This window comes from Gopherus evgoodei, chromosome 8 (genome assembly GCF_007399415.2).
Source record: "Gopherus evgoodei ecotype Sinaloan lineage chromosome 8, rGopEvg1_v1.p, whole genome shotgun sequence".
NCBI classification, from domain to species: domain Eukaryota; kingdom Metazoa; phylum Chordata; order Testudines; family Testudinidae; genus Gopherus; species Gopherus evgoodei.
Genome location: NC_044329.1, coordinates 92,102,339 through 92,116,500, shown reverse-complemented (window position 1 = coordinate 92,116,500; position 14,162 = coordinate 92,102,339). Strand labels below are relative to the sequence as shown.

Here is a 14,162-nt window from a genome sequence, read left to right as displayed (position 1 = left end):
GTTTATGCACGGTCAGCATCTTTATTTGGTATTACAAAGTTTAAACATGTCAAATACAATTTAATTTTAAGTGCCAAATGCAAATATTGGGCCCCGTTCAGCAAAGCGCTTAAGCATATGATTAACTTTCAGCCCATGCTTAAGAGTTTAGCTGAATCAAGGCCATTTTCAGTTAAATATATGGAAATATTTTATCTTCATTAAAAATGAAATATAGAACAAAGTCATTTTGATTGTATTAGATTTTCATAATTTCTTTTCATGTCTTGCCCTGATTCAACAAAGTACTTAAGCACATACCTAACTTGACTTCACTGGGACTATGCTTTCAAATAGACAAATGCTTTCTGATTTGGTGCCTAAATCCACAGTTAATCATCTGAGACACTTTTGTTAGCTCTGAGTTATTTGCTTTGAATATAAGATTACAAATGTATAATTTAAAAACCTTTGACACTGAAATTAAAATAAATTTTTAGGGACAAATCCTGATCTTGTTGCTAAATCCAAAGTAGGCATGGAAGTCATAACATTACTACAGTTCTATGCTGGTAATAGTTAAAACAGAATATAGCATGTAGAAATTTTATATGTAAAAGATCAATTAAAACAATTTGTTAATCACCCTACAGCAACCGTTATGCAAGTTAGTCTTTCAGCTAACTGAAAGAAAAGGAGTATTGCCTCTTTAAGGGCTCCCTCACAGCAGATTGGGATAAGAGGGAAAGTTTACAGGGATGGACAGGGAGGGCAGGAAGCAATGTCACTGTATTGTCCTTTCTGCTAACTGGATGAGTGGTGGGATATTTACATGCAGCCACAGAGAGGCACTCGGTACCAGGATGGGAACCAGCTGATGCACCCTGTATGCTCTTTGACAGCCTAGGAGCAGACACAGGATGCAAATGTGGAAGGAATCTGTGGATATCTGGGAATCCAGGTAGGGTGGCAGGGAGGCAGCCAAGCATTTTTCTGGAGACTTGCTGTGGCAGATGTCCAGTGCAAGTACTTGTTATGAAAGGAATATAGTTCTCACACAAAATAGATTGGACAAGGATTTGAAGTAAAGTATCCCTTTGAAGGATTTGAAGGAAAGTTAAATAAGAGGGGGCTAGGCCTCCCACATCTGCACCAGCAGGGAAGAGACACCTTCCTCCTTGCATTCATGAATATGCTACAGGACATGCTCCCGCATTGGCCATCCACGCTAGAAGAAAGATAGGAGGCCATGGATAGGTTTAATTAGGTCACAACCTAAGTTCCCTATAAGCTGCACAGCTGCGCAGCAGCCTTCTTAGCGTCACACAGGTGCTCAGGGAACCAATTTAGCCAAAAAATCTTCTTGATTTGTTGTTTTTTTTGTCAGTTCATTACTCTTTTCTCTTATCTCCTGCTATTGTTGCCATTGGAATACAGGAGTTTCACATTCCCCATCTGTGAATGTAGACCCTAGTCCTGCATATATTTGTGCATGTGCTTAACTTGAGGCACATAAATAACTCCATTCATACTTGAAGTTAAGCATGTGCATTCAGGATTGGAGGTATAATATGTATACTGCAATACAGACTTAGTCTGTTCTAAGTACATATTGTACTAAATTCTCTCTACCCACATATCTGTCATTTAAAATACCTTTCTCTGTTTTGTAGGATTGTTGAAAAGGCTTACAACACTAAAAGTAGATGACAATCAGCTTACAGTACTGCCCAATGCAATTGGAAAGTAAGTAGAAGAAATTTCATATACTACAGCATCTCTAACATTAGGAGCAACCTGCCTTGCTTTGCCATATGCATATTGTTTTGAAAGAGACAAAAGTAAAATAATCTACTGAAATGAGAACTAATTTTAAGAATATGGGTCTAATTCTCATCTTATGTTTGAAGTCAAGGAGTTACACTAGTGTATATAAGCAGAAAATCACATGCCATTATCTGTTATGTTTTCCATATACAAAGAGCAAAGATATATTTTCAGTCTAAATTATTTGTAGTTCCGATCAATAGAGGAACAAAACTGGAAAGAAAAAAAGTGAAGTCTTCTCTCAAGAGGTGTGTCTCTCTTCAGTGATGGTCTCCACTGAATTCTTGGAACAAAATGGCTGCCAAACTTTACACACATGGACATTGCTTAGAATTTTTAAAGGAGTAGAACATATTGCATAAAACAAAAGGAATGACAGTTTCATAGGTACATATTACACAATGTGGATAATACTGTGTAAATAATCTCATAACAGTGTTCTTCTATAACTCCTTAACTCTGTAGTTGTATGAGAAGTTATTTGGTTCTTGCAGTATAGTCTGTCAGTTGTACTGGAGTTCATAGTGCTTTTTTTATTTAGTCGTGGGTTTATTGTGGCATTAAAGCTCAAATTCATTACAAAATTCAAGACCGATGGAAACCTCTCTCTAAAACGGTGAAAAGATTTACCTATTTTTCAATTAGACTGCAATTATGTGCATTCTTTTTTGATAGAAAACTGATAGAGAGCTGACACTTCTGTCTTAAAAGCATTTTCCCCCTCTACTGTTTTTACTGCTGCAATGTGGATCAAATGAATGCTTGTAGGGATTTTAGAATATACTATATTGTCTACTAGAATTTAATCTTGCATCTGCATGCAGTAGGATTTTTAAAGAACAAGTTTGTTCAAGCAATACAGTTTTTCAGGCTATGAATAGTTTGTCTTGTATAAGAGATTGACAATATGCTCTATCTATACAGTTTAAAAAAATTCACATAAAACAATCAGCATTTTGCTAAATCACGTTCCTTTTGAAATGATCTGTTTTTAAAGCATTTTCCAGATTAACCTCAGTTTAATAAGCAGTAGTATAAACAAATAGATACCTAAATTATGGTGTTCATTCAGATGCTTGCTTTGTTTTGTTGAGATTTTATTTTACTTTTATCTTTCTTTTTAGGTAGGTATTGATGGTAAGTATAGTGATTGAATATCCATCATATGAAATGTCATATTGGAATATTTTTATATTATAGCATTTTAATTTATATAAAGGTGCCCATAAATAAAGCATTTATTGATAAGTTCTAAATCCAAATATGTTCTTGTTGATAGAACATAGTTTTTTTTTCTTATTCTTTAGATACAGAACTACTGCACACCAGAATGAAGTTAGAGAACCTTTGAACAAATAGCAAAATGTTGCAAGTGGATCCCACTTGTGAGCCACAGGAAACTCACTCTGCAGCTTAGTATGGTGCGCAGAGCATTCCCACACTCCCCACTCTAGTAAAGCCCTCTTCAACAAACCCTGCTTTTACTCCAGACAGTGTTCCTAGGTCTGCTCTGTCCTGAAGATGTCATTTTAAAGCTCTCTTGAATAGCTCATTATACTTCTCCAAAAATACATAGATTTAAGTGTATTCTTACTCAATACCAAATATATTAAGGCCTATAGAACTGCTTTAGTCTCTACTCTGTATAACTAGAGCTTTAACAAGTATTTGTTTTTTGCAGGATCTTTCAATAATAACTTAATTAACTGTTGGTATGACATTCAAAAAAATTCTGAATTCTGCAACATTACAGCAGTAAGCAATGAAAGCTGAATTTTGGCTTGAAATAGCTTACCTGATGAAGGTTCATTGGATTTATGTGATGTGCATTGGTGTATAGCAATAGAAGGTTTCATGAATCCTATGAGATAAAGTTTATATAGCAGTAAATATTGAAAGCCAGGTAGATCTGAAGATGATAGAAATTATATTGGACGCTATCCAGATGGTTTATGCACTAGTTGGCACTTTGGTGGCTTTTTGTAGTGTGCATTTTTTTTAAAAAAGAATCCTGTCATTAAGATATTATCTCGGTGATTGAATTGTTCAGAATTGAAAGGAATCCTCTGGTCTTATGCCAACTTTCTATTAAATATTGTTTCTCAGGAAACCTTAATTAGATCTCAAAAGAGAGATACTGCAGCTCTAAGAGGTGGATTTGCAGAACACTAGACAGCTAATACTGCTACATCATTTCTCAATGATTGTGCTTGTTAAATTTAGGGGCCTGGCAGCACTAGAGGTGAAGTAATTTTCTTTCATAGAATGAGCACTGTACCTATAACTTCAAATTGTACTTCCCTTCTCTGACTCATTCATTACTTTAGACAGTTTCCTGCTGGGTCTTTGTCAAAAAGTAGTAGCCATGGTACCCACTGGAACATGTTATTGTAATATAAAAATCAACAATGAGGAGGAGAGAACTGACTCTCTCAGAGCCGGATGTTATAATGACATAGAGAGCAGTCTGTCAACTATTTGATACTTGCCTTAATAGAACTGCCAACAAAGCAGTTGGAGCCAAAAAGGTGGTAGTGATGGTGATTAGTCACTATCAGCCTAGACTCAGAGATATTTAGGGTTCAATCCTGTGAGATGCTGAACAGTGTAGCCCGAATCCAACAAGCATTTAAACATGTCTTTAAGAACTCTGAATAGCCCCAATGGTTTCCCATTGCTTAAGTGCTTTGCTGGATTGAGCCCATAGAGAGAAAAAATGCTCATCTCTAGAGATGTGCTCATTCATGACCTGGAGATATCATTTGCACACATAGAATAATAGATTGTTAGGGTTGGAAGGGACCTCAGGAGATCATCTAGTCCAACCCCCTGCTCAAAGCAGGACCAATCCTCAAATCCCTAAATGGCCCCCTCAGTGATTGAACTCACAACGAAAATGACATAGTGAGAGCCGAAAACTAATTAACTTGTCAGATAGGAAGGATGGTGTCACGGAATGGCTGGCCCTTTATAGAGAGTTAGAGGGAGACAGGGAGATGAGGCTAGGTTGGGTCTCCAGTCTTGTTTCACTACTTCTTCCTGGTTGGCTCTGTCAGTCAGAGCTGCCTTACCTTGTTTACTGAGTCTGGTTCCCTTTCTCCACCTTGGATGGCAAAATATATCTGCAGTAGTGACCTAGGCTTGAGACTTTCTAGCATGGATCTAAGTGGTACTGCGCTAAAGAAGCAATTGGTTACATCCTTTCCAATGTCAGGAAACACAGTTTTTATGAGGTCTCAGTACACATATACAATATGGTTGAAATACTTGAGCAGAGGAAAGCTTTTGTATTTTGTAGCACACGTACTGTAGAATGCAAACTATTGTAAGAAAGTATTCTGATGTAACTCATGTAATGAATATCGTTTGAGTGGCTTCCAGAATGCATGACATATAAATCCTGGCAATTGCTATAACAAACATACATATGTGAAACAGCTACATTGTTCACTGTTGTTCTTATCACAAAATCAAAGAAATTGGTGATTACTCATCAACAGATTTGTTGTTTTATTATATGATGGGACCCAAACTGCACTTCTGGCACACCCAAAAGTCCCACTGATTTCAGGGAGCGTTTTTGGTGTGCAAAAAATGTAGGTTCAGGCCTGATACCTACCTTCCTTAATGCAAATTACACGTCAGTGTGAGGGAACTTTTAAAAATATCCTGGTGATATTCAGTACCATATCATCACCACTCTCCTAGTATTCTTTGGTGCTTTAAACCAGTGGTTCTCAAAGCTGGTCTGCCGCCTGTTCAAGGAAAGTCCTTGGTGGGCCAAGCCAGTTTTTTTACCTGCCGCGTCCACAGGTTCGGCCAATCGCGACTCCCAATGGCTGCAGTTCACCATTCCAGGCCAATGGGGGCTGCGGGAAGCAGCGCAGGCCGAGGGATGTGCTGGCTGTCCTTCCCATAGCCCCCATTAGCCTGGAGTGGCAAACCACAGCCAGTGGGAGACGGGATCGGCCAAGCCTGTGGATGCAGTAGGTAAACAAACTGGCCCGGCCCGCCAGGGGGCTTTCCCTGAACACGCAGTGGGCTGGCTTTGGGAACCACTGCTTTAAACAATATACATTTTTTTAAAAATGATAGGTGCAGTTAAGAAAATACTTGAGGAAAAATGCATCTCTCAGAAATACTGAAAAGCATTAATTTCCCTTCATTTATCTCATCTATAGCTATCCTGGTGGATCTACACAATCAAAGTAGAGTAGGAAAAACTGCAGCAAGTGAAAGACGGGGAAACAATGCAGAGAAGTAATAACTAAATCATGGTGAGAGAGGGCTTCTTTAAGTTACAGGCTTCTTCCACCAAGCATCTAGTATCCATTTTGTTATCAATTCCATCCTTCCCCAACTTTAGGATGATTGATCAAATATGTGAAAATGACATGAGAACGAGGACTTCTTAAGCTATGGATTACTCTTCTCTCTAGTACAGGTAGAGCATGTGTTGGGCATAGCCCCATGGTTTCCAGGGGACACAGAAGCAGGGGAGGCTCCATGTTTTTTGCCACCCCAAGCACGGCAGTCAGGCCGTCTTTGGCAGCATGCCTGCAGAGGTCCGCTGGTCACGCGGATTTGGCGGCATTTCTGGCGGGTGATCTGCCAGTTCCGCGTCTCCAGTGTACCCGCCGCCGAATTGTTGTCGAAGCCGTGGGACCAGTGGAGCTCCTGCAGTCATGCTGCCAAAGGCAGCCTGACTGCTGCCCTCACAGCGACTGACAGGCCTCCCCCCGCGGCTTGCCGCCCCAGGCACATGCTTGCTGCGCTGGTGGCTGGAGCCGCCCCTGCACAGAAGACCCATAAAGGTCCATTGCTTTCATACTCTGCACACCCAGGGAGAATAAGTGGACCCTCAGTAAGTGATGAGGTTATTAGAACCCTAACTAAATTCATATGATAAGCTGTTGCAGCCAGGTTACCTTCCCTCCACAAACTCTGAACAATGAAAATTAGACTTCTGAGTTGCACAGAAGTTGTATAGCTGTTGGATAGCTAGTTTAAGTCCAGTCTCACTTTGACTGTGTTCCCTCTGTTATCACAAACTTCATTTCTGTCCTGATTGTTACCAAGAGGGAAAGAGTTTGAGAATGTATATGTCAGATGGTATCTTTTAACTAAAATTACATTGCCTATTAAGGTTTCAGTGACACCCCTTGTGTGGCTCATGACATTTACTGTTTTCAGGATAGTGTTTGTAATGTTCCCAATTCTAGGTCTAAGTAGGGACAGGGGAGTTGTGCTAAATCAGCACATCACCTGGCAAACCCTAGCTGATTGTGGGCAGCTTCCAGGAGGGCATCCTTTCCGCTATACTTTCCTTTACAGGAGTCCTCTGTCCTATGCCTATTCCTGCCAGGAAAGACCTTGAATGAACTAGGCCAACACGTTTGAATATTACCTTTGCAAAATATTGCTCTTTGTCTGGTTTGAAAGACAGGTTGATAGATACAAAACTTGTAATAAAATAGCTGGCAAAGCTTTCAGCTGTTCTCCTCACAATTCACTTAATTAATCACTGTACGGCTCATGGAAGGGTGATGTGCTTCAGACCTGAGAACCAGTTGGGCCTTGGGTTTAGATTAGCTGCTGCAGGCATTACATTTCTCAGAGCTCGAAGGCTGGAAGAGTTTTTTAAATAATTTAGTTGGGTAAAAATAATTTTAAAGAAATATTGAAAGGTCCAGATCTGCAACCATTGCTCACTTATAACTGTCATTGCCTTTAGTATTGCAATTGTACCCATGAGTGTGAGCACTGTTCACTCAAGTGAAGGTCAAATTCTTAGGCCTCACTTTTCTCTTATTTATATTTTAAATCTTAAATCTCTTACACTACAATCATAGCTAGATTGACATGGGTGAAGCACCTCTGAAGCATGCAAGTAGGGATTCTGATCTCCATTACAGTCTTTTACATTGCTGTGAGCTTTTAGAGGTGGAGCACAACAAGGATCCAGGGCAGATATTGAGATAATTTATTTTTTCATAAAGGGAGCATGTTAGTATTTAGTACTTTAGGTGCTCAGCACATTACACAGTTCCACTAATCAGGCAGTTTTATATTAAAGACTTGGCATGAAAACCTTGAAGTACTTTAAGTTCAGAATCCAAATACTCTTAAAAATGACTTATTTCTGTTTGCTTTTGTATTAATTTTTGCTATACAGTTGGCTATCCCGTACTGCGTTTTGAAACAATCTCAGAAGATAATCTGTCAAATTTTGAAAGATAAGCAAAGAACACATCTTCTGCTTTAATGGCTAATTATAGCAGGCTTTGTTGAATTTGGATCAATGTTTGGCTCTCTCCACTAACCATCTTTTTGTATCAGGGTTTCTGTCAGTGACATCAGCTGAAAAATATACTGTTTTCAGTAGTGTATAAAGATACTTTCTTCTCACCAAACAGTTTTTTTCCCAGCTATCGTCTTTTTTTGTGCGTATGTCCAGTGCCTAATGCACTGGGTCTCTGATCCTTGACAGATGCCTCTAGTCTAGGCATTTCTACACTACAAATAATAAATAACAATAATAATGTATGGGACAGAATGGTATCCCTTAAAAATACCTTGCTGGCTTTGCCTTAGATAAATAGATAGGATTACCTCAATATTAGTAGTATTACCAATACTCTACTATATTTAGCCCTGGTCTATACTGGGCAGGGGTAGAGGGGATAGATCTAAGTTATGCAACTTCAGCTACGTGAATAATGTAGCTAAAGTCGATGTACTTAGATTAACTTACTGTGGTGTCTTCATCGCGGTGAGTCGACTGCTGCCGCTACCCTGTCGACTCTGCTTGCGCCTCCCACGGCACTGGACTACAGGAGTCAATAGGAGAGGGCTCAGGGACTGATTTATCACATTTAGACTAGATGCGATAAATCAATCCCCACTGGATCAATTGCTGCCCACCGATCTGGCGGGTAGTGTAGACATACCCTTAGGTGTATTTATATATATATGTATATATATTTATATCTTCAACCTTTTGTTCTGGGGGAATCTGAATAATAAATGTTACTTTTTCAATATATGATTTGCAAATGTAGTAATCTGACACTACATACTTACAGAGATTTGAAACTGTTCATTTGTGTTCTTATTTTTTCAAAAAGTCTAACAACGTGTTTAAAATTTCAGTTTATCTCTATTAGAAGAATTTGACTGCAGCTGTAATGAACTGGAGTCCCTACCTTCTACCATTGGTTACCTTCATAGCCTGCGGACATTAGCTGTGGATGAGAATTTCCTGTCTGAATTGCCTAGAGAAGTGAGAAACTGATTCTGTTTTTAAATTATTAATTAGTATGTTTTACATGAAGGGCCTAACCTTGCAATCTTTACTCAGACAAAACATCCACTGAAGTTATGGCAGGTGTATGGAAGTTTTTTCTCACTCTGCAGGATGGGGTCATAAATGATCCAGATGGAAGGCCAAGTCCTGCTTGCCTTAATCACTTGTTCCCATGGAACAGGTGATATCATTCACATGAGCAAGGCAAGCAGGATTTGACCCTGTGTGCAAGACAAGCAGGATTTGACCCTGTTTGTTTTTCTCATGTGTTACTAATGCCTGTATGCAGTGTTGGTGTAGCTGGGTTGGTTCCAGGATATTAGAGAGACAAGGTGGGTGAGTTAACATCTTTTATTGGAACAACTTCTGGGGGTGAGAGACACAAGCTTTAGGGCTTACACAGAGTTCTGCTTCAGGTCACCTCCATGTTAACTGAAAGAGTTCTGTGTAAACTCAAAACCTTGTCTCTCAACAACAGAAGTTGGTCCAATAAAAGATGTTCTCTCACCCACTTTGTCTCTTTCACATTTTGTTTGTTGTTTTACATTGTAAACCGAGGGCTTATGCCCTTGACCATTAATGTCAATATCAATGTAAAATAGGGAGACTAGAATTGGAAATGAGTATTTCATTAATGCACACATTATGATGATAGAAAGCATTTTAATCAAACTATGTGAAGAAGTGTGATGTGTATGTATACATCTTAATATAGCAGGAAGCTATTGATAGCAAATAGGTTAAATTATAACTTGAAAAGCCATTTATCAAGTAAAGTACCTGATTCTACTCCCACTGAAGTCAGTTTGGCTCAAAGTATTATCTCAGAAGTACACAATAGGTAGTCGTTATCTCATTCATTAATTTTAAAGACATAATTAGGCCACCTTCTCAGATAAGGAGAATTAGTGGTGAGAAACTTTGACAAAGTGAGAATCCTAACTTCTTGTCTTTTATGCCCTTAGATTGGAAGCTGTAAGAACGTAACAGTTATGTCCCTGCGCTCTAACAAGCTAGAATTTCTTCCTGATGAGATTGGTCAAATGCAGAAGCTGAGAGTGTTAAATCTGAGTGATAACAGGTATACGTTGCATAATTTAGTCATCTCACCCTAGAAGTGTTTTGCTGAATGATTTTAAACATTCAAAGTTAATAGCTATTGAGGTGGTAGTCTTTCATCATTAAGTACCTAGTTTTGGTCCCATTGAACTCCATATCAAAACTTCATTGGGGCCAATGGATTCACAAAAGTAAAATCCTGATACCACTCATGTCTCCTATTATTATCATGTGAAAATGTGACCACTTATGTTCATAAATGTTTTGCTTCATGAAAAAGTTTAGGTAAGCCTTATGATGGTATATATTATGATCTTGATTAAAAGATGGTCACGTACTTGTATGTGGTAGGTCTTTCAGTGCAAGCACAAAAGAATGTAAACATCAAGGGGGGAATCCTGGCTCCATTGAAGTCAATGGCAAAACTCAAAAAATAGGCATTTTAATACGGCCACTTGTAAATGTATACCTCTAGGAACAAAGAATGCAGAGTATAATTAGTCTCCCAACCTATATCCTGGGAAGCAATAACTCTGAAAAAGACTTTCCTTGGAAGTATGAACAGGGGAATATCAAGTAGGACTAGAGAGATTATATTATCTTCATATTTGGCTCTGGTGAGACTGCTAATGCAATACTGTGTCCAGTTCTCGTGTCCACAATTCAAGAAGGATGTTGATAAATCACTGAGGATTCAGAGAAGAGCCACGGGAATGATTAAAAGATAGGAAAACATGCCTTCTAGTGACAGACGCAAGGAACTCAATTGGTTTAGCTTAACCAAGAGAAGGTTAAGGGGTGACTTTACAGACTAATCAAGTATCTACGTAAGGAACAAAACTTTGATGATGGGCTCTTCAGTTTAAAAGACAAAGGTATAACAAGATCCAGTAGCTGGAAGTCGAGCTAGACAAATTCATACTAAAAATAATGTGCACATTTTTAATGGTGAGCATAATTAACTATTGGAACAATTTGCCAGAGTTTGTGGTGGAGTTTCCATCACTGGATATTTTAAAATCAAGATTGGATTTTTAAAAAAAAGTGCTGTAGTTCAAACAGAATTATTTCAGGGAAATCCTATGGCTGGTGTTATACACAAGATCAAACTAAATGATAACAGTCTCTTCTGACTTTATAATCTATTTACCTAAGGCCAAACCCTTTTCTTCACATACCTAGTCTCATTGAAGAAAATATGGCTATTTGCATGAATAAGATAAGAATGATTTAACCCCACATATAGACACTGGGAAAGACGGTTTTATCAAAAAATTAATGCATACATGTATTTCAAGAATAACTTGGATAGGACTCTTTTCAGCAAAATAAAAAGAGATACAGGTTTGTTCGGTAGTGTGGCAAATGGTAGATGGAGACAATACTGAGAAGGACTTTGCACCTCTATTACTGGGGGCTATTAACAGAAATTAGTTCACTAACACATTATAAATCCTTAACACAGAAATATCCTATAATACACTTGATAACAATTATCCACTTATTGGAACATTTTTCTGAAAGTCAGATGTCATAGGACCTGATTTTTTGCTCTGACAGCAGCAAAAAACTGGAGTAACTTCACTGAAGTCAAGGTAGTTACACCAGTGTAAACCTTGTATGAGAGCAGAAGCGGGCTCTTAATGGGACGATAGAACTAGTTCAGAGGAATTAGGAGCAAGAGCAAACTTACATCTTTTCTGAGATTTGAAAAACTGTGGTGTACATGTATTGCTTTTTTGTTTTTGTTTAAATCTTCACATCTTAGTGGTCATTGATTTCAGTGGTGACTGAGTGTGGAATTACTGAAACACTGTGAACAACACTTTTTTATCATGGTACTTCCAGTTTGGATGAAATTAGGAATTCCTGAAAAATCCTGATCTCACAAGATTTCCAGACCAAAGTGTTAGGATAAATTTCAAATAAGTATTCTAATGTTCTGGTGTTTAGCCAAAACTTAGACTTACAGGTTTTCCCAATCACTAATCATGAAATTATGTAAAATATTAATCATATGTAAAAGTACTGTTGGCATCCTTCCATTATCATACAAACAGTAACACATGCTTAGTTTTATATTCTTCTTGTGGAAAATCTTCGTCTTCCCAGATGTTGGGTCATCATCCCTGTTCTGTGGTCCTGACTGCTGAAGCCTTCTTTGTGATACTTCCTTTGTCAAATCGGACACAACACTCAGTAGTTTTAATTTTCACTCTTTTTTAGATACATTGGTCATTATTTGGGTTCTTATTTTTAATGTCACCAAAAAATAAGTACAGAGGTTTATGAATTTAGAAAACAGTCCTGGGTGTATTAAGAGCTCTAGGGGACTTAACTTGTCTTTCAATATAATCCTCCAGCTAATGTTCAGTACAAAATGTTTCACATACTATGAGGTTAACCTTTTTGGGGAAGAGGTATAAACAAGGTTTGGAGAAATATAAGTTTAGGGTTTGTTGTTTGTGTTTGTTTATTTGGAACATGGCAAAATCAGAATCCAGAATTGAATGCACAATATTCAATGGAAAAAGAACAGGAGTACTTGTGGCACCTTAGAGACAAGTACTCCTGTTCTTTTTGTGGATACAGACTAACACGGTTGCTACTCTGAAACCTGTAAATATTCAATGGGTGAGCATAAGAGAAATGACCCATCAAGAATGAAAAATTCAGGCTGTTTCTGTCCACAAACTTATAATAAAATGCCAAAATGAATATTTCCTTCTCCCACTAGAAAATATTTTTTGCTCTCATTTCATGCTGTATTCCACTTAACACTGTTTACATTATTAGAGGATGCCCAGTGACATTTTCCATATTTTGAAAGACAAATACGTTATCAGAATGTGTCCTAGTTTTTTTTAATATTGCCATGCTAATTTGAGTTAATTACTGAGGATATTAATTAATGGGATATTGTATGTTACAGATCAGGTACCAGTTTAAAAACAGCCACACAGTGTAAGGAAATAAAGGCTAAACTACCCTTTTACTCCTAAAGGCAGTCTCTCCAACTCACAGAGGAGACACCTTTGTAGGCAAGAATAGAAAATGTGGCACAGCAGCTCTCCGCAGCTGATCTGTGAATAAATGAGGGAATCCAATAAATTGACTAAAACCAAAAGAGACATTGCTTCTTTTCCTGGACAAGACATCCGTTAACTAGCTCCTAAAGTGCTACAGATTTTAAAATAACTTTACACTTAACGCAGCTTAAGCTTTTAAAAATTGATCCAGGTTAAATCTATAGACCAACACAGACTCATGGTTGAAGTGATTTGGCTCGTATTGTCAAACTATGGGTAGTACTGAACTGAAGCTAAGATAGCTTCCCAACTCTTCTCTAGAGGTAGGCAAATTTGATGTTAGTTGTCTCTTAAAGTACATCTCTGTTTATAACTAGAATGTAACCTAATAATAATGATAAAAAGAAATAGCTTCTAAGTCTTTAGCTCAACTTAGTTGCTGATATGGAATCATTTCTTACTGACAGTTTGGGACCTAGGAATACATTTAGAAAGATATTTTTCTTTCCAAAGAACTTCAGGGGAAATTCTACTTATCCTCATCTTTTGTCATACAGGAAAACACTTTTGATATGAAAATTGAACATTAGAAAAGGGAACACATTGTTCCATACTTGTCTGGGCTCTTCCAAATAGTGGTTTTATTGAATAATCAGCTGGGGATTTAGCATGTTATCAAAGTATTGTTTCATGACTTCCTGTTTTTTATTTTAAATATTTCAATTTTTTCATCTATCAATGTCTGCTGTGATTTTCACATTTATATTTTGTTCTGTTTAATTTAATTAATGTGAATTCAGACAATCTGAGTGGCACTAATATGCTGTTTTAAAAAATCAGTTATCACTTGTGTTAAACTCTTTCAATAAGTTAGTTTTTCCAAGAGATTGCAATTTTAATTATTGGTGATTAAAAGCTTGTACATAAATCCAAATCCTGTAGCTTGAACAGGGAAATAAGGG

At 37.7% G+C, this 14,162-nt stretch overlaps 1 protein-coding gene and 1 long non-coding RNA gene across 14 annotated transcripts in view; one reads left to right on the top strand and one right to left on the bottom strand.

Moving 5' to 3' along the window:
* Positions 1–14,162, top strand: part of LRRC7 (leucine rich repeat containing 7) — a 369,343-nt gene that overhangs the window by 249,483 nt on the left and 105,698 nt on the right. For all 13 annotated transcript variants that reach the window (XM_030571824.1, XM_030571822.1, XM_030571820.1 and 10 more), the window contains 3 exons: positions 1,653–1,725; positions 8,959–9,088; positions 10,078–10,193. In XM_030571824.1, coding sequence (XP_030427684.1) covers positions 1,653–1,725; positions 8,959–9,088; positions 10,078–10,193 — 319 coding nt within the window. The remainder of the gene's footprint in view (positions 1–1,652; positions 1,726–8,958; positions 9,089–10,077; positions 10,194–14,162) is intronic.
* On the bottom strand, positions 116–11,070 carry LOC115655870. Its single transcript, XR_004001529.1, has 3 exons — positions 10,984–11,070; positions 4,136–4,141; positions 116–125 (listed from the first exon to the last, which is right to left on the bottom strand). It is a non-coding gene; the product is annotated as an uncharacterized LOC115655870 (long non-coding RNA).